The sequence below is a fragment of the Scyliorhinus torazame genome, chromosome 7, assembly GCF_047496885.1.
Source record: "Scyliorhinus torazame isolate Kashiwa2021f chromosome 7, sScyTor2.1, whole genome shotgun sequence".
Taxonomy (NCBI): Eukaryota; Metazoa; Chordata; class Chondrichthyes; order Carcharhiniformes; family Scyliorhinidae; genus Scyliorhinus; species Scyliorhinus torazame.
In genome coordinates, this window is record NC_092713.1 from 154,125,046 (window position 1) to 154,151,566 (window position 26,521).

At 43.6% G+C, this 26,521-nt stretch overlaps 1 protein-coding gene across 3 annotated transcripts in view; it reads left to right on the forward strand.

The window, feature by feature from the left end:
- ralgps2 (Ral GEF with PH domain and SH3 binding motif 2) overlaps positions 1-26,521 on the forward strand; it is a 677,925-nt gene that overhangs the window by 274,790 nt on the left and 376,614 nt on the right. For all 3 annotated transcript variants that reach the window (XM_072511682.1, XM_072511681.1, XM_072511683.1), the window contains exons 7-9: positions 1,752-1,841; positions 1,951-2,043; positions 21,024-21,150. In XM_072511682.1, the coding sequence (XP_072367783.1) occupies positions 1,752-1,841; positions 1,951-2,043; positions 21,024-21,150 (310 nt within the window). The remainder of the gene's footprint in view (positions 1-1,751; positions 1,842-1,950; positions 2,044-21,023; positions 21,151-26,521) is intronic.

The following is a 26,521-nucleotide window of genomic DNA, read 5'->3' on the forward strand; positions in this document are numbered from 1 at the left end:
ATGACCGTCTCCTCTAAGAGAGGATCTAACCATTGCCCCTTGACATGCAATGGCATTGCCATCACTGAATCCCCCACAATCAACATCCTGGGGGTTACTGTGATCAGAAACTGAACTGGACTAACCATATTATTACTGTGGCTACCAGAGCAGGTCAAAGACTAAGAATTCTATGGCAAGTAACTCACTTCCTGACCCCCAAAAGCCTGACCACCATCTACAAGGCACAAGTCAGGATGTAATGGAATTCTCTCCACTTGCCTGGAGTGCAGCTCCAACAATACTCAAGAAGCTTGACATAATCGGGAACCCGACCACCTGGAGGTTCCATCCAAATCACTCACCACCCTGACTTGGAAATATATCACCGTTCCTTCATTGTCGCTGGGTCAAAATCTTGGACCTTCCTGCCTAATAGCACTTTGGTGTACCTACACTTTAGGGGCTGCAGTGGTTCAAGAAAGCAGCTCACCACCACCTGAAGGACAACTAGGGATCGGCAATAAATGCTGGCCTAGCCACATCCCGTAAATGAATTTATAAAAAATTATTTTTTTAAAAAATCTCCAATTCTAGATGCACTTTTACACCAAATGGTGCCTGCTGAAACTTTTTGGTTTACTTGAACCATTCCCTGTGAGCTGTCACTTCCAAGCATAAGTGTGAGGAAGAGGCTCAGAATGTCACCCCAATTTCTGTCTGGGTGAAAGGAGCGTGTCAAAAGTTGAAGTTTGAGATTTCACAGAACGGTTTTGTAAAATGTAAATCTGTATAACTCTATGTAGTAATTGTTATGTTTGTAGTCGGAGGCTGCGGAAAATTATAAAGAAGAACTAACTCTTTAATTACTGACTTGAATTGATGTTGCTAGGTTAAACTTGTTATTATTATTGTGTTAAAAAAAATGCCAGAAAATTATTTGTTAATTCTAACACACTCCTATTGACATTCAGTGATATTACAATTGCTGACTCTCCCAACAACAACCTAGGGTTACCAATGACCAGAAATCTAACTGAACCTGCCATATAAATACTGTGGCTATAAGAGCTGGTCAGAGGCTGGAAATTCTGTGGCAAGTTACTCACCACATAACTCCCTAAAATATGTTGATTATCTACAAAAACAGGCCAGGAGTGTGATTGCATACTCTCCACTTGCCTGGATGGGTGCAGCTCCAACAGCACTCGGAGCTCAGTCCGTTCAAGAGAGTAGCATACTTGATCAGCACCGTAAAATATTCATTCCACCACTGGTGGACAGTGGCAGCATTGTGTACCATATACAAGATGCACTGCGTCAACTCACCAAGGATCCATCTAAAGCACCTTCCAAACCTGCAACCTCTACCATCATAGGGACATTACCATCTGCAAATTCCCCTTTACAAGTCACTAACAATTCTGACTTTGAACTGATTGTCGCTCCTTCACTGTCAATGAGTCAGAATCCTTGAACTCCCTCCCTTACAACAGCATGGTTGTATCTACACCATATGCACATTGCAGCAATTCAAGATGGTGCTCTTAAAACATTCAAAGATGTTTTCAGGTTCAAGATTCTCTGCTTAAGCATAATTATTTGAGACATTAAGCCTCTTGACAGTAACCTGTCCATACAGAAGTCAGATAAAGTTGCAGTGTTGCCATTGGCTGTTGGAGGTTTCCTTTTGGTTAGGAGCAAACTTTTGGAAGATTCAATAATGAGGCATTAACTGAATGGTACTTTGTTTTTGTTTTCTTGACCTGCAGGTCAGCTTTTGGGTTGTTCGAGAGATTCTTACTGCGCAAACGCTAAAAATAAGAGCCGAAGTTTTGAGCCACTATGTTAAAACTGCAAAGGTCAGTAAGTGGCTAGTTGAGTCATGCTACATTTGATATTCCAGTTACCTTACTCGCATGTGGATTTTAATTTTAATTTCCAATTTATGTACTTTTATCTTCATTGTAGAAATTGTACGAGTTGAATAATCTACATGCACTAATGGCTGTCGTGTCTGGATTGCAGAGTGCACCTATTTTCAGGCTTACAAAAACATGGGCGGTAAGTGATCTGGTTCCTGCTTGTTCCCAGCAAGTACCTTTGTTATAAATGGGTGCCTTTTCTTTTATAATTGAATTTGTTAAACCAATAATTTCCTTTTATTTTGGTTGAGTAAATTAAAAAAAATCTTTGGATGACTTTTTAAAATCTAATTTCTGCTTAAACATTTTCGCACTAGATTTCCAATATATCAGTTGCAATGATTTGTGGGTCAGTAGTAATCGCCCATCATCAGCAGGTGAAGAATTAAAGTGAAAGATGGCAGGATTTATGTCGAAATGATTGTTGTCGCGGGGATCAATAATTGAGATCTCGGCTGAAACAAGAAATTATTACTTACCACCACCTCCAATTTTTTTTGCTCTCCTTTCCTTTTTGTAGACCCCAAAATTAGACTTTTTGTGGAACTTTGCTCACTCTTTGCCAAAGCGTTCAATTCTCATGACTTTGGTCAGTAACCGTCAGCAGGCCGTTCGACAAGGATAGGTTGGGAGGGGACATGGGGAGGCGAGCATTAAAGCCTTCCTCACTGATTCTAATAATTTTACTGCTGTTCCAGCTGAAAGATGAGCTAAATCTTGACAGACCTTTGATTAAACTTCAGATTTTCTTGATCTTTAATGATAATGTGTCATGGTCATTTCCTAACTTAAGCATCAGAGAAATGTTTGCTTGGTCGTCAATTAAAACTTAGCCATCTTTTCACCAGGTATTTGGCTCATTTTTAGCATGCCCTTCAACAATTAAACATTTAGCCTCACGGCGCCGAGGTCCCAGGTTCGATCCCGGCTCTGGGTCACTGTCTGTGTGGAGTTTGCACATTCTCCCCATGTTTGTGTGTGTTTCGCCCAACAACCAAAAGATGTGCAGGGTAGGTGGATTGGCCACGCTAAATTGCCGCTTGGAAAAAATTAATTGGGTACTCTAAATTTTTTTTTTTAAACCAATTAAACATTTATCATTTTCACTACCTTACCCATACATTCATTCAGAATGTTAATTACTCTTTGAATAAACAGATTCTGGACATTCTTGGTCCTAAATTGGCATTGTGTTCCTTGCTATGCCAGTGGTTTTATTTGAAATTGTATTTCAGATTTTCATTGTCCACACCATTTCTTACATTTTATACACTTGGTTCAAAGCTGAGTTTTTCTAGTTTAAATTCAAAACTAAATAATCTGTCCCGAAGGATTCTATTGGCTCTTTTTTTTTGCAGTATCTCTAAGGTTTAATTATTTCCCTTGCGCTTTGGTAATCACAAATTATAAGTTGCACAAGGCACTTCTAACCAGAACACTGCACAATTTTAACATGACCTCTCATAATTCCATGGTACAGCATTACTTTAAATATCCTGTGCACTTTTGCTAGCTGCTTCATTGAAATTATGAACATATACGCGTTGTCAGCAAATTTGAAGCCACTTTTAAATCTAGACAGATAACTGACTAACAAAATAATATCCACTTTTTATCCTTGCTCATTGTCACTTGATATTGTTTATAGACAGTTTATATGGATAGCACTCTAGATGAAATTAATTGTAATGTATCTTTAGTTCTTTGGTGCTATTGTCCTGGCCAGAACGACTAAAGTAACCTCTCCTGAGTGCGAAGTAAAATTGGAATAATTTAACTTTTTCATACAAGGAATTAAATTTGGTTTTCTAAGATTGGTTACAAAACCTTTCAATTCTTAAATTGCAATGCTAGATCATTGCTCCTGGAGTAATTGAAATTTATGTTAAAACTGTTTATTATAATTTGTAGACGATATGAAGATTGGTGGAGTTGTGGATAGTAAGGAGGGCTGTTGTCGGCTGCAAAGAGACATAGATAGGATGCAGAGCTGGGCTGAGAAGTGGCAGATGGAGTTTAACCCTGAAAAGTGTGAGGTTGTCCATTTTGGAAGGACAAATATGAATGCGGAATACAGGGTTAACGGTAGAGTTCTTGGCAATGTGGAGGAGCAGAGAGATCTTGGGGTCTATGTTCATACATCTTTGAAAGTTGCCACTCAAGTGGATAGAGCTGTGAAGAAGGCCTATGGTGTGCTCGCGTTCATTAACAGAGGGATTGAATTTAAGAGCCGTGAGGTGATGATGCAGCTGTACAAAACTTTGGTAAGGCCACATTTGGAGTACTGTGTACAGTTCTGGTCGCCTCATTTTAGGAAGGATGTGGAAGCTTTGGAAAAGGTGCAAAGAAGATTTACCAGGATGTTGCCTGGAATGGAGAGTAGGTCTTATGAGGAAAGGTTGAGGGTGCTAGGCCTTTTCTCATTAGAATGGAGAAGGATGAGGGGCGACTTGATAGAGGTTTATAAGATGATCAGGGGAATAGATAGAGTAGACAGTCAGAGACTTTTTCCCCGGGTGGAACAAACCATTACAAGGGGACATAAATTTAAGGTGAAAGGTGGAAGATATAGGATGGATATCAGAGGTAGGTTCTTTACCCAGAGAGTAGTGGGGGCATGGAATGCACTGCCTGTGGAAGTAGTTGAGTCGGAAACATTAGGGACCTTCAAGCAGCTATTGGATAGGTACATGGATTACGGTAAAATGATATAGTGTAGATTTATTTGTTCTCAAGGGCAGCACGGTAGCATTGTGGATAGCACAATTGCTTCACAGCTCCAGGGTCCCAGGTTCGATTCCGGCTTGGGTCACTGTCTGTGCGGAGTCTGCACGTCTTCCCCGTGTCTGCGTGGGTTTCCTCCGGGTGCTCCGGATTCCTCCCACAGTCCAAAGATGTGCGCGTTAGGTGAATTGGCCAATGATAAATTGCCCTTAATGTCCAAATTGCCCTTGGTGTTGGGTGGAGGTGTTGAGTTTGGGTAGGGTGCTCTTTCCAAGAGCCGGTGCAGACTCGGGGGGCCGAATGGCCTCCTTCTGCACTGTAAATTCAATGATAATCTATGATTAATCTAGGACAAAGGTTCGGCACAACATCGTGGGCCGAAGGGCCTGTTCTGTGCTGTATTTTCTATGTTCTATGATCTGAGTGCTTATATACTCCAAGCCCTCATCATAATAGTTGAGCAAAACTACACCATTACTTTGAGCCCTCTAAGAAACTATTCTTGGCCCCTGGCTATTTCTGATCTACATGCTGTCCCGGGCATTATCATCATCTGAAAACAAGTTTTTGGTCAAGTGTCCCTTCTGTGGCTCAATGTCAAATATGGTTTTATTATTGTTGTTAGAAGCTGTGGGGCACTTTATAACATTATAAGTGCTATGTAAATGCAAATTGTTGTTTGTCATTGGTCTCTTGGGTGCAGCTTACTGTGGCCTCCAGTGTAGCTAATGTCTCATTTCCCCATACTATCCCAGTATATCTGTTCATGCTTCCGGTTTAAAAAAATTGTTGGCAGTTAATTTATGCTTTCTCCTGATGCATGAGGGCAGCACTGTAGCATTGTGGATAGCACAATTGCTTCACAGCTCCCGGGTCCCAGGTTCGATTCCGGCTTGGGTCACTGTCTGTGCGGAGTCTGCACATCCTCCCCGTGTGTGCGTGGGTTTCCTCCGGGTGCTCCGGTTTCCTCCCACAGTCAAAAGATGTGCAGGTTAGGTGGATTGGCCATGATAAATTGCCCTTAGTGTCCAAAATTGCCCTTAGTGTTGGGTGGGGTTACTGGGTTATGGGGATAGGGTGGAGGTGTTGGCCTTGGGTAGGGTGCTCTTTCCAAGAGCCGGTGCAGACTCGATGGGCCGAATGGCCTCCTTCTGCACTGTAAAAAATTCTGTGATACGATGGGTGTGCAAGTCGCAACTGAGCTTGCAGTCTGCCTTTTGTTGCAAGCAACGCAACACAAATATTAATCTTTGTTCTATCTTTATTCTATCTAGGAGCTGGTTTAGCACAGGGCTAAATCGCTGGCTTTGAAAGCAGATCAAGACAGGCTAGCAGCACGGTTCAATTCCCGTACCAGCCTCCCCGAACAGGCGCCTGAATGTGGCGACTAGGGGCTTTTCACAGTAACTTCATTTGAAGCCTAATTGTGACAATAAGCGATTTTCATTTCTTTCATCTTGTGTCCTTGTCAGTGCTATGGGAAATGAAGTAATACATGGTATAGAGATGGCTGTTGTACACAAGAGAAAGGTATATATGAAAGTCAGTATGTTTAGATAGGATTATATTGGCTATACTGCACAGAACCACGTCATTCTGCCCAGTCAGTCCATGCTGGTATTTATGCTCCACTCGAGCCTCCTTCCATCTACTTTCATCTTAATCTATCATCGTAACCCTCTATTCGCTTCTCCATCAACGTGTCTAGCTGCCCCTTGAATGCACCTTCATTACAATCACTCCCTCTGATAGCGAGTATCACATTCTCAACACTCTTTGGGGAAGAAGTTTCTTCTGAATTCCTTATTGGATTTCTTGGTGACTTCCTTAAATTGATGGCCTTTTGTTGTGTTCTTCCCCACAAGAGGAAACATCTCTTTGTATCCAATCTGATCAAAGCCTTTCATAAAGGCCTCTGTATTTGATCACCTTCCAGCAAGCATTTTCTGTTTATATTTGATATTTCCAGCACACAGAATTTTGTTTTGTTTTAGTGAATAACACTGTGATGGTGGAAAGGAAAATTTTGATATGTTATACCAAAGGCTGACAAGACACTGGAATACAACGGATTGGGAGGAAATTGCTGAGACCTTAGAACTCTGTTGAGTGTGGATGTGTGCCTAGGACTGAAGAATAGCCAACACACTATCCATTTTTAAAAAAAGAGCCAGATCTTACCCAGATATTTACAGGCCAGTTGGCTTTGGTAAGGAAACTATTAGAGCCTCTGACAACGAAGTTGCTACATATCCAATCGAAATGACACTGGTTGAAAGTAGCCAGCACAGATTTAAAATGAGACGATCATACTTGACCAACCTCCTAGTATTCTGAGAGGAAGTAACAGACATGGTAAATGGGGAAATTAACATGAGTAAATAGCAGTGTACATGAGCACTGCTGAATGTAAGAAATGTGGAGATATTATATTTCATATTTGTGGCAGTAATGTTATTAAAAACCCTGGTTTAAAATACATACAGGTAGTATTTCTCCTAAAGCTGTAATTAAGATGTCATAAAAGAGTGAGCAAATCATTCATTCCAAAGACTTATTTGGTTGCAGATAAAGCGCTAATGGAACCTTGTTTATATTTTGGATGGTGCTGGAGTGCAGATAATTGAAGGGGGATTGTATTTAGTCCGAGATAAACAGGTCACAGAAGTTGTTGGATACAGATGATGTAATTAATGAGAGGAGCCATGTCTATCTGTAGCTTTCCAGTCAGTTAAAGAATTTAAGTTGAACAGCAGTTTGCTCGAAGATTTAAGCCTGACAAGGCAGAAATGTACTGGATCTGCTCTTGAAAGGGTACGTCTCCTATGGGGTCTACACAGCTAAGCAAGCAAACTTTTTTGTTAACTGTATTTATAAGTGGAATTTGAACTGTATTCGGTTGGCTTAATTGGAATGAGAAAGAGGTATAGATAGTAAGTTCAAGATTTCCTTTTATTTAAGAACTGTTTAACCAATAATTGTTGAGCTATTTCTTTGATGTTAATGTGGTTAATTCTGTGTTTAAATTGAAATTTGTTTGAACATAAAAGATACCTATTGGTCAGAGTCATTACTCCCAGGGTGAAGTATCCTTTCCTCATAGTTTTACAAATAGCAAATTTGTTTGGGGTTCTCGTCCAGTATCCCATCAAAAGTTGGGATCCTCACAACACCATTGGAAAATATTTGGCAAAGAAATATCGATGGTTACCAGACAAGTTTAGGGGGATACAGAATTAAGGGAAAGATGGCAAACTGGAGTTTAAATAATTTAGAATGAAAATACATTGTAAAGGTTAACGGGACTTGAGTGGGTAGTGGTGTATCACAGTGTTCAATTCTGGACTATTTCTGTTCATTGTATTGTTATGGGCCAGGGTTTAAAAACTTCAAAGTATATTATGGAGTTCACCTGACCTATAACCTTTAGTTGAATTTGGCTAAGATGAGCACAAGAGCCTGTCTTTCAGGTGTTATTCAACGGACGTCTTTGGCGCTTTTAATCAAAAAAAACAAGCTTTATTCTAAGAATTAAGTTAACATTTGTATAAACACACACAGCAAGAACGTTTATCCATTACAAACGTAAAGACCCCACACAGCTACAGTAATCTATGTACAACCCTTAATGAATTCCCCTTTAACTGTTCCAATTCAATAACAAAATCCAAGTAAAACCAGAAACCCCTTTTCAAAGGCATAGCCCAGCACACTGCATTCTCACTGGTATAAGCCGGTTGTTATTGATACTCTGTTCCCCTTTTCAAACAGCAGATTTGAATTCCTTCCAGAAAGCAATTATCTCTTTTAAATTACCAAGCAGTCTGAAACAGCTTTTAAAATGAAGATGGAGAAAGACACTTCTTTCAACCTGTGCAGTTCAAACCAGTTCAAAACTCAAAGTGAAAGTAAAAACTCTCAGAGCCACAGCTCAGTTCCACCCACGTAAATGACATCACTGAAGCCATGTGATAAGACAAAAACCTTTCTTAAAGGAACACTCCCATGACAGTATATAGAAGGTTTGGATATAGACCTATGGGAGCGGTGTGGAAGTTTGGAGGTGATTCCAAAATATGAGGTATATTTAATTCTTCAGAAGAACAATGGAAGCTGCAAAGGGGATAATGATAAGATGGGAGAGATGGACTGAAAGTGGCAGGTAATATTCTGCAATTCCATTTTAGAAAGTATCTCAATTTTGTTTAAAAAAATGAATATACCAAGAGACATAGCCAACATCTGAATGGTTAGATTAATGATTTATATTGGATACTTCATCAAAGTCTTTTCCCCCAATGTTTATCTTTTTGTTCCCTTTCTGGATGTTGGTAGAAAGGTGCATATCCTCTCTTCCTCCCCTTCACCCATCTTGGGACATGGAGCCTCGGTATACCAGAAAGGACCCTTGAATGGGAACAGATTTATACTCTACAACCATTTAGTCAGCAAAGGAAGAGGACAAAATACCAGCGGCACAAGGGAAATGACAAATTAGTCAACAGATGGAAATTATTGGATTGAGTAATAAAATAATAATGGACCAATAAGCTGGAGGGAGACAATGGCGACCTGAGAAAAATCTCTTTACACAGTGGATGGTTAGGATCTGGAATGTACTGCCTGATTGTGTGGTGGAGGTAAATTCAATCACAGCTCTCAAAAGTGAATTAGATCATTATCCGAAGAGGAAAGATTTGCAGAGCTTACAGGGAAAAGACTGGGGAGTGGAACGGTGTGCATTGCTCTTGCAGAGAGCTGGCGTGGAGTCGACAGGCTGAATGGCCTGCTGTATTCAATCTATGAATCCATGAGGTGATGAGTTGTGGTAAAATGTATCAGAAGTAATTATACTTTGCTGTAACAGAGTTGAGGGTTGGAAAGGTAAATGAATGAAAAATGGATAATAAGATATACATAGAAACATACATAGAAAATAGAAGCAAGAGGAGGCCACTCAGCCCTTTGAACCTGCTCCAAAATGCAATAATGGCTGACCATCAAGTTCAAAACGCTGATCCCATCTTCTCGCATCTCCCTTGATCCCTTTAACCCCAAGAGCTATATCTAATTCCTTCTTGAAATTACACAATGTTTTCACCGCAACTACTTTTTGTGGTAGTGAATTCCACAAATTCACCATTCTCCTCACCTCAGTCCTAAAAGGTTTATCCCTTACTCTCAAACTATGTCCTGGACTTCCCCACTATCGGGAGCATTCTTTCTGAATCTATCTTGTCTAATCCTGTTATAATTTTATAAGTTTCTATGAGATCCCCCATACTCTTATAAACTCCAATGAATATAATTATAACTGATTTAGTCTCTCCTCATATGACAGTCCCACCATCCCAGGAATCAGGCTGCTGCACTCCCTCCATTGCAAGAACATCCTTCCTCAGATAAGGATACCAAAACTGCACACAATACTCCAGGTGTGGCCTCACCAATGCCAACTACAATTGCAGCACAACATTCCTATTCCTATAGTCAAATCCTCTCACTATGAAGGCCAATATACCATTTGCCTTCTTTACTGACTGCTATACTTGCGTGCTTACTTTCAGTGACTGATGCACAAGGACACTAAGGTCTCATTGAGTATCCACCTCTCACAATTTACACCCATTCAAATAATAATCAGCCTTCCTATTATTGCTACCAAAGTGGATAACCTCACATTTATCTATGTTATACTGCATCTTCCATGCATTTGCGCACTCACACAGCATGTCCAAATCCTGCTGAAGCATCTCTGCATCCTCCTCACAGTTCATCTTCCCACCCAACTTTGTATCGCTACAGATTTGGAAATACAACATTTAGTTTCCTTGTCCAAATCATGAATGTATAATATGAAACGTTCGGGCCCTGTGGTACCCCACTAGTTACTGCCTGCCAATCAGAAAAAGACCCATTTATTCCATCTTTTTGCTTCTTGTCCGCTAACCAGTTTTCTATCCATCTCAAGACACTACCCACAATCCCATGCGCTTTAACATTACATAATAATCTGCTATGTGAGATCTTATCGAATGCCTTCTGAAAGTCTAAATGCACCACATCCACCATGTCTCCCTGGTCAACTCTATTAGTTACATCTTCAAAGAATTCCAGTAGACTTGTCAAGCAAAATTTCCCTTTCGTAAATCCATGATGACTTTGTCTGATTGTATCATGGCTTCCAATTGCTGTGCTATGAAATCCTTGATAATACACTCTAGCAACTTCCCTACTACTGGCTTTAGGCTCACTGGTCTGTAGTTCTCTGTTTTCTCTCTACCTCCCTTTTTGAATTGCGGGGTTATATTAGCTATCCTCCAATCTGTACGAGCCATTCCAGAGTTCAAAGAAATTTGGAAAATGACCACCAATGGATCTACTATTTTTAGGGGCACTTCCTGAAGTGCTCTGGGATGAATATTATCAAGCCCTGGAGATTTATCCGCCTTCAATCCCATTTATTTCACCAAAACCATTTCTTCACTAATACTAATTTCCTTCAGCTCCTCACTAAAATTTGTGTTTCTCAGAACTTCGGGTACATTATTCATGTCTTCCTTTGCGAAGACAGAAGCAAAGTATGAATTTAGTTCCTCAACCATGAATTCCCCCGTTTCTGACTGTAAAGGGCCGACATTCGTTTTTATCAATCTTTTTCTTTTTACATACCTATATAAACTTTTCATCAGTTTTTATGTTCGCTGCTTGCTTACTTTCATACTGTATTTTCCCCTTCTTAATCAATCTCTTGGTCTGCCTTTGCTGAATTTTAAATTGTTCCCAATCCTCAGATCTATTGCTTTTCCTTGCTAATTTCTATGCCTCTACTTTGAATCTAATACTATCTCTAATTTCCCTTCTAAGGCATGGTTTGGCCACAGTCCCTTTTCTACTCTTGCATCAAATAGGAATAAACAATTTTTGAAGTTCACTCATTCGTTTCTTGAATGCCTGCCATTGCCTGTCCACTGTCCTTTTTAGTAATGTTTCTCAGTCCATCGTAGCCAACTCATGCCTCATACCATTGTAGAATGGGAGTAAGGTGGCTCAATAGTGCTAATCATATTTGCTCATGTTGAGAATAATATTCTGACATAAACTAGGTTGAATGATCTGTTTCCATGTTGTAACTCCCAGAATTTATGTGTAGCTATGTTTTGAAAACCTTATTAAATGCTTTCAGCCTCAGATAAATATTAATTTATGGACATGCTTTGATTCAGTATAATTTCCTGAGCTTCTGTCCTCCTCTCTGACTCATATTTCATCCCTTCCCTTCCCACCCCATCTTGCCTCATCCCATCATTCTCTTCATTCATCACTGCCACTTGCTCCTCTTCCTCTCCCTTGCCGTTATATTGTCCCTTACTTGTTCCAGGCCTCTAACTATCTTTCTTCTGTCCAAATCCCTGTAGTTTGCTGAAGCTTCCCTGATAGCTTCCTAACATCTATCTTCACAATCCTCCATCAACCTGGCCCACTTATCCTCTTAGCTTCACTTGGCCGATGGAGTCCACTTAATCTTAACTGCCTTAGTAGAGTGTAGTGAGACACGTGTTCCGTTAATTAGTTGCACCTGACTGCACTGGATGGGAACACAACAATGTAAACTGCAGACAAATGGGTGTCAGAGCCCTGGCCACTCATAGTTCCTCCTCTATTACCATGTGTAGTTCAGGGGCAACCCCTGGTGCACCTTTTTCCGAGTCTCCCATTGTGGTGTCAACTTTCTTAATGGGAAGACTGATGTATTCATGAAAAGCTTTATGGATAACTCGTTGATTTGTTGTTGAAGCTTTTGTTGGTTCTTTATCTATAATGATGGAGGCCTTGTTCAATGCTGTGCTATCACATAAGTGCATGCTATTTGGAGGCAGATAAGAGAAAACAACCATAAGCTTCTCGACTACTGCTGAATATTTATCTTGGCTCTTATGATACTTTATAACTCTCCTTGCTAATAGGAATCTCTTACTTCCACACTGTGACCATACAACTGCCACTTGGAATGAAACAAGTAGGCTCAATGCTAGAACATTAGTCTACTATTCCTGTACCATCAGGGATGTGTCTTCATGTTCCCATTTGTTTCTTTGTTCCTCCACTAACTGTTTGACAAAACACTGCTCCCCTCTTACAAAGTCCCAACTAGGCGAACTACAGGAACTCCTGGATTATTATTTAAGGTTTTGTTGTCATCACCAGTGTTCCAGGACAGAATCTTTAAATTATAATGAAGATCTGATCTAGGGCACAAAAAAGTCACCACAAGAAATTAAAACTCACCACAACTTCACCTGAACTTGGCCAGATATAGATCTTGGCCCATTACTTGGAAAAAAATGAGCTGACTCATGGGCTTTTAACTTTACCCTTTAGGCCATTATTGCTCCTGGAAGCATTGTACCACTAAGCTGAATAAAATGCTTCCATCAGTGCCTTTATGTTCTCCTTCCCCAATAAGTGTCACGAGCGAATCCAGATGTGTCAGTGCTTCCTGAGATTAAGTTCAATATTGGCCTTCAATATTAAAAAGGTCAGCTCTGTTTAACAATAACAGTAAAAGTCTTCCACTGCTGTTCACTGCATTCACTATGCCCTGAACAGCAGCCAGAGAGGGAAATATTATTTTAGACTTTCAACTTACTTAATATTTTTATGTGCAGTTTATCATCTGAAAATAACCCAGTTTTCCTTTTAGCCCTCAAAGAATCATCCATAAAATTCTTGTGTCAAACATCATTTTTCAGGCACACTTCTCCTAAAATATTTTGAAGTTAATATGTGGCGGGTTTTACAGGGAGCTTGCCGGCGAGTTCCCCACCACTATTCAATGATACTTAGTCACTTTTATGGGCCCTGGGGAGTTTCTCATCTATTTAGCCCACACTTGGAATTTTTGTTAGCACTGGGGAACTGAACCCCGAGATCAGGCCGCCATTTTGAAAGGGTGCCCTGATCTCTAAGTGAGCTTGTGGCTCCTCCACAAGCCCCACCCATTGGCAATGCCACCCCCACACACATGGACACCACCCCGTGATCCCTGGTGTCCCTGGGGATCCCCCCCTTCAGCCTCCCCAAGCCTCCTTACTGCACCCCCTCCCTTCTAGGACCCCCACCCATCACTCTCTAATCTCCCAGAGGCCCCTACTTACCTGCCCTGCATTCTCCCACCCTTCAAGCACTCCCTCCACCCTCATTTCATGGGCATGGCCCCCTCGCCCCCTGGCCCTTGGCAATGCTACCCTGACACTCGGGCACTCTGCACTGCCACCCTGGCACCCAGGCAGTGCTCCTGCTGGCTTGTCAGTGCCAAGGTAGCAGTGACAGGGTGCCAGCTGGGCAGTGCCCAGTTGCCCGTGTTCCAGGAGGAGGGTCAGGGAGCCATCCTGCACTTACCCTGACCACCCAGAGGTCTCTGGTGGCCAGGGAGACATCCTCTGTATGCCATTCCACCTGGTCCACGTCTGTGTGGACCAGCACTGATCGGCGCCTGGGGAGGCTGGAGAATCGAGGGAGGCCGGTGGATATGGGGTCACTCCCGTTAATCGAGATCAAATACTCACTAATTCCTAACTCGGGGTCAGGTGACTGGAATAAAAATTAAATGAATTGAATAATAGAAAAAAAATGAAGTCTCAAAATAATTGAAGAGAATATCATATCAAATTTGTATTTAAATTATCAGACCTTTCAAGATGGAGCACAAACCACTTGACAGAATCAAATACAACGTGTAAGTGGTGCAGCAGAGTTTTTACGGAACAACCCTATTGTTGCTTTACCATAAATACCCTAAATGCAAATTCCAGAAGAGTGGTTAATGTTGCCCTGCTTTTTAGTTATACAGGAATGGAATTTCATTGTTTACAGTGCACTTCAAAGCTAGGTCTTTACAGCTACATTTCCTACCGAAGACTCTTGCGACTAACAACTGGGTACAATGTCAGAGCGCATCCAAAAACATTGACAGAGCCTTAAAAGTTTCCTGGGCATGGTTAGCACCGAACACAGCCTATCATTCCACCTTAAAAGGCCAGCCATTTTCCTATTGCGTTTGTGAAAGTTTTATCCTTATACGTAAGCAGTTCTGATGAGAGAGGGAGAGATCACATCATTAGGTTTCCTTGAGAGTCAGCAGAAGGTTTTCTTCTCCCCCTGGTCCACAAGCAGTGCTGGAAAATATATCTGGCAACTCCCATGTCCCTTTCGTTGCCAGGTTTCCTAAACCTTTGGAAATCTGACCCACATCTGTTAAATTTAAATCTCTCTCAAAATCTGGTGAATAGAGTATTAATTTAAAGATTATAAATACCGACCCTGCGTCTCCAGAGTGGGCTACTCGGCCAAGCCAAATCCTGCTGCATTTAAGTCAAAAGCAAGTACGATTTTGAGTGTTAAGGTAAGGGTTCACATGTTTACCAATTTAATCTGCCTCACCCAACCCTCTTCTCATCCTTGCAACAACACCTAATCTTTGGACACTAAGGGTCAATTTAGCATGGTCAATCCACCTAACCTGCACATCTTTGGACTGTGGGAGGAAATGGAGCATCCAGAGGAAACCCGCCGACACGGGAAGAATGTGCAAATTCCACACAGTCACCCGAAGTCGGAATCGAACCTGGCTCCCTGGTGCTGTGAGGCAGCAGTGCTACCCACTGTGCCACCGTGTTGCCCCAACTAAAGGATATTTTGCAGGTGTGGGTGAGGGTTAAATGCCCCCACCAGATTTGTGTGAATTGTAATATATAAATCTTGTACTGCCCAGTTTACACTGAGTTTAAGGATGAAAGTCACTGTCAAATAAACTTAAAAGTAAAATTTAGTATTTTTCTGGTTATCTTATGGCTTTCGAGACTTGGGCAAATTTAGAGCGTGAATTATCCTTTAGTTAGAATGGCGACACGGGTGCAAAATTCAGAGGGAATCGGAAAATGTTATCGCTCCAGCGAGATCACAATTTCAGTGCTACCCTCCTTGAAGTGCTATGCTGGAAAGGAGGGGGTGTCAGATTGTTGCTCTTTTTAGCCTTCGTTTTATTACCTCTGATTATGTCACCTTTGCTCACGAGTCGCCAGGTATCTTTCTGATACCGCCACGTGGTTCAAGCTCGAGTTATGATTAATAAGTCAGCACACCGCTTAGTAAGATTGAAATCAACGGTCATTTATTATATACAACAATTAATGCTTACACAATAATCCGACTATCTATATCGAAACCTACCACTACTGGCCAATACTTAACTTTAGGAAGGGCCCACCAGGTCAGGGAAATAAATGGCTTATCGAATCGGATCTGGCCCGCGGGATTCAAAAGGCTGATACGGGTCGATGGCTAGGAGTCTTTATCGGGTAGCAATCGCTGGAGTCAAACTTACAGTTTCTGGTCGATGTTCTTGCGAAGGTCGCGAGCAGGAGAAGAAGGGAGAGAGCGAGATCTGAATTTGGCCCCTCACTTTATAGGACCATGGGGCTTCCCGCCTCTCGGGGCGGCCCTTGACCCTGAGTCCCAAGTGATTGGACTTGTTCCCAATCACTGGGTTCGATATGCTCCAATAATGGGGCGATCCTCGATCGGGGGGTGGTCATTCACCTGTCTTTGTTTCGGCCACTGCAGGCGCCGACAGGTCTAGCCCGGCATTCAATTGCTAATATGTTGCAATTGTTCCCGGGATAGCCGATTAAACTGCAGATGTCTGGGTTGATGTGCTGCTAATAGTCTTGAGTATCGATCTGGGCCGACTTCCCCAGAGCTGAATACGCTATTCTGTCTGCAGCTGTCCGTTTGTGTCCTGTTGGCTGCTTTTCCCATCAGCCTTTTCGGTTAGCCATTTTAAATCGGGTTTTGGCCAAATTAATAGGGAATCAGCCATTTTAGGTGGCTACAAGATGGGCTGGGGAACCCCAGGATCCTCTGGGTGGAGGGCCACAGGCTGTGCTGCTGCTGATCCTCTTCTTGTCAGTGCCCAGGGGCCTCTGTGCTCCTCCATGGGATAGAGGGGGTAGCTGGAGTTAGATCCAGAAGCCCCACCATCCTCTGACACAGACACTTGTTTCCCACCAAGCAGTTGAAGCACTGCACCATGCCCTCAGCTGAACCATGATGCAGACATCTCTTGTACCAAGATCGCCACTGCGGACACCACCCTCGCAGTGTTGGCTTTGTTGCATTGGAGTGACGGCACCATCTCCTCGAACAGAAGACGATGGGACTTCTCCAGTCGGCCTTACCGTCCAACGAGGGATGCTATCATCCCTTCATGATGCTTGCAACTCTGCATTTGCAGTTCCAGCAGCTCTGGGACATCCGCAACCAGGGCCATGTAATCAGCCAGGGGTTCAGCAGAATGCTGGGCCAAGTGCTGGTTGCCTGGGACTTTCCTGCCTCCGCTTGTTGTGGATCTTCAATTGTGAGATACTTAGTTCTCAGCAATCTCTCATTATTCAGATAATATGCTTCTTTTTTATTCTTCCGCCCAAAATGAACGATTTTCCATTTTCCCATATTATACTCCATTTGCCATATCTTTGCCCACATACTTAACCTATCAATATATATATTTTTGCAGCCTCCTTCTGTTCATTTATCTAAATCATTTCTATAATGTAGTATCTATAAATGATTTGGAGGAAAATGTAACTGGTCTGATTAGTAAGTTTGCAGACGACACACAGGTTAGTGGAATTGCGGATAGCGATGAGGACTGTCAGAGGATAAGGCAGGATTTAGATTGTTTGGAGACTTGGGCGGAGAGATGGCAGATGGAGTTTAATCCGGACAAATGTGAGGTAATGCATTTTGGAAGGTCTAATGCAGGTAGGGAATATACAGTGAATGGTAGAATCCTCAAGAGTATTGAAAGTCAGAGAGATCTAGGTGTACAGGTCCACAGGTCAGTGAAAGGGGCAACACAGGTGGAGAAGGTAGTCAAGAAGGCATACAGCATGCTTGCCTTCATTGGCCGGGGCATTGAGTATAAGAGTTGGCAAGTCATGTTGCAGCTGTATAGAACCTTAGTTAGGCCACACTTGGAGTATAGTGTTCAATTCTGGTCGCCACACTACCAGAAGGATGTGCAGGCTTTAGAGAGGGTGCAGAAGAGATTTACCAGTATGTTGCCTGGTATGGAGGGCATTATCTATGAGGAGCGGTTGAATAAACTCGGTTTGTTCTCACTGGAACGACGGAGGTTGAGGGGCGACCTGACAGAGGTCTACAAAATTCTGAGGGGCATAGACAGAGTGGATAGTCAGAGGCTTTTCCCCAGGGTAGAGGGGTCAATTACTAGGGGGCATAGGTTTAAGGTGAGAGGGGCAAGGTTTAGAGTAGATGTACGAGGCAAGTTTTTTTACACAGAGGGTAGTGGGTGCCTGGAACTCGCTACCGGAGGAGGTGTGGAAGCAGGGATGATAGTGACATTTAAGGGGCATCTTGACAAATACATGAATAGGATAGGAATAGAGGGATACGGACCCAGGAAGTGTAGAAGATTGTAGTTTAGTCGGGCAGCATGGCCGGCACGGGCTTGGAGGGCCGAAGGGCCTGTTCCTGTGCTGTACATTTCTTTGTTCTTTGCTTGTTCTTTGTTATAAATTGTAAACAGTTTATGTCCCAGCACTGCTGCCTGTGGCACACCACTCGTTACATCTTGCAAACCTGCAAAAGCCCCATTTGTGCCTACTCTCTGCTTCCTGTTAGTTAGCCAATCTTCTATCCATTCCAATATGTTACCCATTACAACATTAGCTTTTATTTTCCTCAACAACCTTTGATGTGGCACTTTATCAAATGGCTTCTGGTATTATCTGTCAGCAGTACAGTGCTTTTCATTTTCCTCCAGACATCTCAAAACTTTCAAAACCAGTGTTTACTTTGAAAATGTAATGGCTGTTATTTAGACCAGGCATTGTCAAAGTTCGGGTGACCCGCGGCTGCCGGGGGGGGTCGCGGAGCCGTCCGTCGCAGTGCTCCCGATTGTGCAAATCCGCGCGCAACAGCAGCAGCAGCTGGCTTTTAATAATGGCGGCTGCAAGCGGCCTTCAAAATGGCCACAAACATACTACAAAAATGCGGCCGCACTGCGCATGCATGCGCATGCATGGCAGCATGGTAGCACAGTGAATAGCATTGTAGCTTCACAGTGCCAGGGTCCCAGGTTCGATTCCCGGCTTGGGCCGCTGTCTGTGTGGAGTCTGCACGTTCTCCCCATGCCTGCGTGGGTTTCCTCTGGGCACTCCAGTTTCCTCCCACAGTCCAAAGACGTGCAGGTTAGGTCGTTTGGCCATCCTAAATTATCCTTAGTGTCCAAAGAGGTTAGGAGGAGTTATTGGGTTACAGGGATAGGGTGGAACTGAGGGCTTAAGTGGGTTGGTGCAGACTCGATGGGCAGGATGGCCTCCTTCTGCACTGTATGTTCTATGTTCTCTCATGCGCACCGGTGAATGGACACTCGTGCGCAGTGCGGCCGCATTTTAAAAAATCTGGTTGCAGCCTTTTTGAAGGCCGTCATAGCCGACATTGTTTAAAGCCGGCTGCAAGAAGTTCAGGGAGAATGATGTGATTGTTGCTTTCTGAACTTTGATGCTGATGAAGTGGAAGTCACTTACTCCAAGAATGGTGAGTGATCCAACGATGGTTTCATCGCAGCTGTAACTTTAATCAAGAGATGTCAACTTTTTTAATCTTGATTTTTAAACATTCCAAAACAAAGTGCCTGCAGGTCGTATTTGGAAGCTTTATCAATTAATTAATTTAAAAAGAAATGAATTTAGATTACCCAATTATTTATTTTTTCCACAATTAAGGGGCAATTTAGCATGGCCAATCCACCTAACCTGCACATCTTTGGGTTGTGGAGGTGAAACCCACGCAGACATGGGGAGAATGTGCAAACTCCACACGGACAGTGATCCAGGGCCGGGATTTGAACCCTGGTCCTAAGCACCGCAGTCCCAGTGCTAACCATGCCGCCCTAATTAATTGATTTTTAAGTGTCTCTTTTTAAAACATTTTTAATTGTAATGTTTAGGTGAAATGTGGTGAACCTCCAATTTCTAGCGGATGAAAACATTTTCAGTTTCTGCATTTTTTTCCTGTTAAACTTGCTGCGGCTGTTGCCCGCCAATTTGCGCAATCAGAGACGCAGAGGATTTTAAAAAAATTCTATGTCATCTTTCTGCCTGAAGGGAGGCAGAGAGCAGGTCACGTCCCCCAAACATTGACATCACGTGCTTTGGGCGCGATTCCTCCATTTTGTCAGCAGCAAACAAAGTAAGAGAAAATGGTGGGTCGCGGAGGTCAGCCGGCGTGGGCCACGAAGTTCAGCCGATGTGGGTCGCGAAGGTTGGCCGGCATGGGCCGCAAAGATTGGCCGGCGTGGGCCACAAAGGTCAGCCGGCGTGGGTCGCAAAGGTCAGCCGGCGTTGGTCGCGAAGGTCGGCGCGGCGTGGGTCGCGAAGGTCATAGATTATCATAGAATTTACAGTGCAGAAGGAGGTCATTTGGCCCATCGAGTCTGCACCGGCTCTTGGAAAGAGCACCCTACACAAGGTCAACACCGCCACCCTATCCCCATAAGCCAGTAACCCCACCCAACACTAAGGGCAATTTTGGACACTAAGGGCAATTTATCATGGCCAATCCACCTAACCTGCGCACCTTTGGACTGTGGGAGGAAACCGGAGCACCCGGAGGAAACCCACGCCCACACGGGGAGGATGTGCAGACTCCCCACAGACAGTGACCCAAGCCAGAATCGAACCTGGGACCCTGGAGCTGTGAAGCAATTGTGCTATCCACAATGCTACCGTGCTGCCCCTGTGGCCCCTGTCGGCTGGCGTGGGTCGCGAAGATCGGCCAGGTTGGGTCCCGAAGGTTGGCCGGGGTAAAAATGGGTCCCCGAAAAAAAGTTTGAAAAACACTGATTTAAACAGTTTCATTCTTAATTTGCAGAACCCCACAAACAAAAAATGGTGTTAGTAACCATTTCATTGTTTTGTTGTTTTTGATCGAGTGGTGGATGTCGGCCAGGACACTGGCAGCTTTTTCAAATAGTGCCACAGGTTGTCACCTGAACAGGCAGGTGGGACCTCTATTTAATGTGTCACTCAAAAAGTGGCATATCTGACAGTATAGCATCTGCTCAGTGTTTATGAATAGAGTATAGATATGTTTTCATCAGCATCAACTTTTAATTAATGAAACTGAAAATTCATTCTGGTAACAATTTGTCATATGGGTCTGCAAGCGGTATTCCCAGTATGCTAATTTCACTTGTAGCCCTTGATGATTTAACCATAATATTTCCACTGTTCGTTTGTTGAATGACTGTTCACCATTAACTACCATTTCAGAGTGTCTTAATTGATCCTCATTTTGTTTCCACAGCTTTTAAACAGGAAAGATAAAACAACGTTTGAAAAATTAGAATATCTGGTGTCTAAAGAAGACAATTACAAGAGGCTCAGGGATTATGTTACTAGTTTGAAGATGACTCCATGTATTCCATATTTAGGTAAGGATTAGCGTTTTGAATTCTTCAGGAGTAATGCTCCATCTAAATGCCTGGACAAATTAGTCGGCAAGCAAAATAGAAAGTTATTGTTAATTGCTGTCTGGCATTCAAATTTATTTACCTTTTCAACAATGTTTTTAAAATCCATGTTTATAGAGTGGGAATTTTGCCGATGATAAATGTAGTTTGCTCAGCGAGCAGTTTATTACACAAGTTAATTGTCAACCATTGTTTGTGCACCATCATGTATCTCAATCAGAAGTCCAATTCTTAACATTATTTGTTTGCAACATTGTACATATTCAAGAATCATGTTAATGAGTGATAAATTATTTGAATCATTTTATAAACTTAGGCGGTTTTTATTCCTACTATTTCCCAATTATATTGGGATGATTATAGAAAATGCCAGGACTGATGCTGTGTATAGTGCTTCCCGATAGAAGTGGGGAAATTAGAGGGCTTGTCTACCTACTTGAGGGTTACGCAGCCTGTTGGCTAAATTACAAATATGGATTTATAAATAATGTGTGAGGGGAAAAGAAACATTAAAATGTACCATATTGAACTTTGATGGGCCTTTCTATAGACTGATAATCTGAAGTGTCTATCTCACCATGTTCAATCCCTTGGAAGCTATTGAAAATAAATGAGACCACAAATTCATGCGTAACAATTTTTCAACTGCTGAATGTTAATGTGTCAGAACTAACTGGTGTTCCAGATGAACAAGGAAAAGATAAATTCAGCTTTAATTTATGCTGCAGTTTGGAATTTGTAAAGCTATCAGTTTTCCTTTTAGATAGAACAAAAATCTGTTTGAGTGATAGAAGACTATGGGCGGAATTTTGAGCCTTCATTGTCCATGAGCGTAAATGACGATGAGGGTCCAAAATATTGTCAGAGTTAGAAAACGAGATTCTCGCCGGCAAGATCTTGTTTTCCGATTTTTCTCTCCAAGGTGCGAGTTTCTGTTGTGCTGGTGGAGGATGTAGATGACAGCTGTGACACCTCTGCCATGCTTATGTCTGAAATATTTTCATCCCAGCTGCTCGGGTTGAGTGATTGACCTGCAAGGGAAGTGAGGTGGCAGTAGTGCATGGTAGGGGCAGAAGGATATCAGAAACATAACTCACGTGAGGCTGGCGTCATGGCTGGGTTTGTATAGTGTTCTCACGTTTGTCTCTTGCTCCCACCTTGCCCTCAGCACAGATGTGATCCTGCTCCTCCCCGGCCAGATCTAGGACTCTCTCCGCAAACAATGTGGGGTCTTCATCTCAGACATGAGTCCGCCCAGCTGTGCCTGCTTGCGCTGCTCGTCCAGCAGTGAGACAGATGGAGAGAATGTAGGCAGGATGCGTGCCGGTTGAAATGGTAATGATGCCTGGCATGTTGGTTGGTGAGTGGGAGCTGGCATGTGACAAAGAAAAGAGCGATGGGGTATAGTGATAATGAATCAGATAGAGAATCAGAAGAAGGTGGGATCCCGTGAGGTGGCTGTCAGTGAGCTCCCTGTGGAAGTGTGAAGGATGTGTGAGTAAGTACGTGGTTCCTGCACTGGTTACCTGTCCCCTCTTGCAGCAAACTGGCGCATACAAGCTCTGCCATTATCTCCCATGTGGGGTTGGTCCCTTGCTGGCAGGCCATTTGCGAGTACAGATTGTCACGCCTCTGCCCCACCCCATCCAGCATCTTGGTGAGGGCTCCCTCTGAGAGCCTTTGGGCTCTCTTCCTGGCTGCCATTCCCTCAATTGGACTTGGAACAAGTGCTGGGGAGTGCTGTGAGATGTTTAAAAGGTGTGCCTCCTGTGGTGTTGGGTGCTCTGGTGCACAGATGAGCCAACACAGTTGTATGTGGTACAACTCTATTTTATTATAACTCTTATAATACAGTTCGTTCTGGATACTCTGCACGTGCTGTCTCCCTAAGTGTGTTTGGCAACAGATGTGTCCTGGTTCTCCTCTGCAGCTAATACTGACCACCGGGGGTCGTGTCTGTGCTTTTATATCTTTCTGTCATTGGTTGTGGTGTTGTGTGTTCTGATTTGTCTGTTGGTGTGTCTATCATGATGTGTGTGTTTGAATATCATGACATCCCCCCTTTTTACAAAGATATGTGCCTACGTGGTTATAAATATAATTGTGTCGTGAGTGCATCGAAGAGTGTGTGTGTGTGTTATGTACAGCGTGTGTATATGACGTAACTATTTACATGGGGCGATGTCGGGTGCGTCACACTAACAAGGTTGTACCATAACAAAACTTGGATGCGAGAGAAAAAAAAACTTGAACATTGGTCTGGTCAGACGATATCTGGAACAATAAACAACAACAGGTTATAATACAGAAGTGTTTGACTTTTTGAACGTATGAACAGCGTTATAAGTCCAGTCTAATGGGTGACCGCCTCAAGAATGGGCTGGTCCTCAAGCCGGTTCAGCTGTGGAGATTTGGGGTCACACTGGTTCACCTTGGACTGTTGGAGGTGATGCTGTTGCCGAAGTCTCTACTTTACCATTTGTTGTACTTCGTGCAGTGCTTGGTTTTTTCATTCGTGCAAATATAACATTCAACATCTTTGTTAGTGGTGCCTTGGCTGTGGTTTGGTTCTGGTGGCGATGGAAGGGGCATGATCCGTGGCATCTCCACTAAGTCATCCTTGGGAACCAGTGGAGGATCCGGCGTGTGCGTACGGTTCAGTTGCGAGCGTGGAAGGCGGCGCAAAGCTCGCTGATTGCGCCTACGCACCAATCCATCCGCCCTGCATGCCAGGAACAAGGTGGAGTCTTTTTCTTTTTATGTTTGTGGTGGACGGCATCTTGTAGCCGATGGGTCGTCGCCATCGAAGTAGCACCATCACTAATATCATGCAAGGCGATGACTGTGCCAGATGTGGAAGTTGGCCGAGACCGTGTACGCTGGTTCCGGCCACCTGCTGTGCCGGAAGGGCGACTCCGCAGAGAAACGTCGAAGCATGTCGCCTTGGAGAGAGAATTGTTGCTCGCATCAACGTCTGGCGATGGCGCGAATTGGTGTGTCCATCTTGGACCGGAGTCCCAACAGGTTCACTGGAGGCAGCCGAGATTCCCTGAAGCTGCACTTCTGGAGTCGGAACATGCAGGAATGCACCAACCAGTGGAGAGGGTCGAGCCATCGAGGGTGGAAGCGGTGCGCTGCCACCGCAGTCGTCAGTGGTCCCACCGTGATCGTCGAGTGCCTCGGTACGCACTAGGCGAGGTCTGTCACCTTGCACCTTTTGCATGGGAAGTGGGATGCTGTCGTCACTCGTCTCACATCCCGTGGATAGATCCTCATTAGCAGCTTGTTGTTCACTAGGGTTGGGTAAATTGTCAGAGTTTTCATCTGGTGGTGCACACCATGTCGGTGGACTGTCATTGTCTTGCCGTTGTCCTTCATTTGGGCTTTTCTTCTTTGAAATTTTAAATCTTCCCCCAGACATTGCAGAACCTTGTTTATTACCCCCAAATTCTCCCATAGGTATGGTCTCGAATATAGGATCCAATGTTTCTATCGACATTGTACTATTTTCCAAAGAACATTCCGTTTCACTTTTCTTCTCAGGTGCCTCATATGTATCTTTGTCTAATGTACATGCCTTCATGGTCTCTGGGTCTGATTTTGCTGGGACTGGCATGGTCACAGTCTCTCTTTTACTGTTCTCAATTGCCCACATTATACTCCCCATACATAACTGCTTAATCACTGGGGTTAGTGTGGTACAATGGATAATCGGGTCGACCTTATCTGCATCTTCACCATTAGTGGAAAGCACACTCGGTTCACTTGAAACTGCTGTGGGTTTTAAATTCGTTATCTGGCTACTCGATGTCGGTGTCCTCAGGATTCTTGCTCCAATGTTCTGCTCAATAATCAGTGGAGCGTGTATAGGTTCAATGCAATTAATGTTCCCCTCAAGGTTTGAAGAGTCATTACTGACTAACTGCTGGTCTCCGAAGTTGGGATTTTGCGGTGTTGTGTTGAAGGGAGACATTTGTCCCTGCTGTAGATATGATTCAGGTTGTGTTATTTCCATTACCTGAGGATCAATGTCTTGTCCATTTTTTCGATCCGTACTAAAACACTGGCAATTCTCAGTCTGCTCCTTGCAAGTTAAACATTCAATTAATTTTGTTAGCAAATCCTCAGCATCCTTCTGTGGCCGTGCAGCATTATTAATCTCTGTTCGGCTATAATGATCCTGAAGGTCAGCGCATAAACCTTTTTTCTTCGGGCTTGGACGAGGCGATTCCTTTGGCTTGTCTTCAGTTGGGCTTGAACAGTCTTCAGCGCTGTGCCCTTCATTGTAGCATGAGAGACCGTCATGTTCATGCTGCTGTGTAGTGGAGCATGGTAGGCTGTTATAGCCTTCTTGCTGTTCACGTGAGCATGGCAGACTTGCATCGTCTGCCACTGGTTGGTCAGGAGAGGTTGCTAGACCCTCATGGTCTTGTTCCTGCAAGGACTGCGCTCTGGAGTCTTGCGTTCCTTCCATCGTGGAGTCCGTCCACGAGCTCTCTGTGGAGGCTTGTGACACTGGAGTCACTTCTTGTTCGTGCAAGGACTGCGCTCTGGAGTCTTGCGTTGCTTCTATCGTGGAGGCTGTCCACGAGCTCTCTGTGGAGGCTTGTGACACTGGAGTCACTTCCTGTTCGTGCAAGGACTGCGCTCTGGAGTCTTGCATTTCTGCAATTGTGGAGTCTGTCCACGAGCTTGCTGTGGAAGCTTGTGACACTGGAGTCACTTCTGGTTCATGCGAGGACTGCACTCTGGAGTCTTGCATGTCTTCTTTCATAGAGTCGGGAACGTTGAGCGGGACGTGGACCACGCTCTGTGTGGCAGCAGGGCACTCTCCGTGTGCTTGCACCGCTCCCTGTCTGTTAATGTCAGGCTGCAGCATCATCCGGTACTGATAAGTTGGAACGTCATATCTGCTGGATTGAAGATCCTCAAATCCGAAAAATGAATCCGCATCTGCGTCGGATTCAATGTGGGGGCCGCCAATGTGCAACACGAAAGGTTCGTCCGAGTCATAGTCATATAGGACCACGGAGCTATCATTGGGCTCGCGAGGTCCGGAAACACTGTAAAGATCGTCATCGAAGTATTCAAGGTCGGAATCATCGGCTTGTGCGTAGGTAACTGCTTGTCGGAGGGTTCTTCGGAGGTCAAATTCATCTCCTGGGTCAATTTGCGGCACTGTGCTGTCATTCCAGGTGAGGGAAGGTTGTTTTACAGCTTTAACAGATTTTTGTTTTTTTGATTTGGGACGTTTCCCTTTTAAATTGGATTTGGGACGTTTCCCTTTTAAATTGGTGCAGTCTGGGGCCTCTGACATCCTGACGCTCGGTAT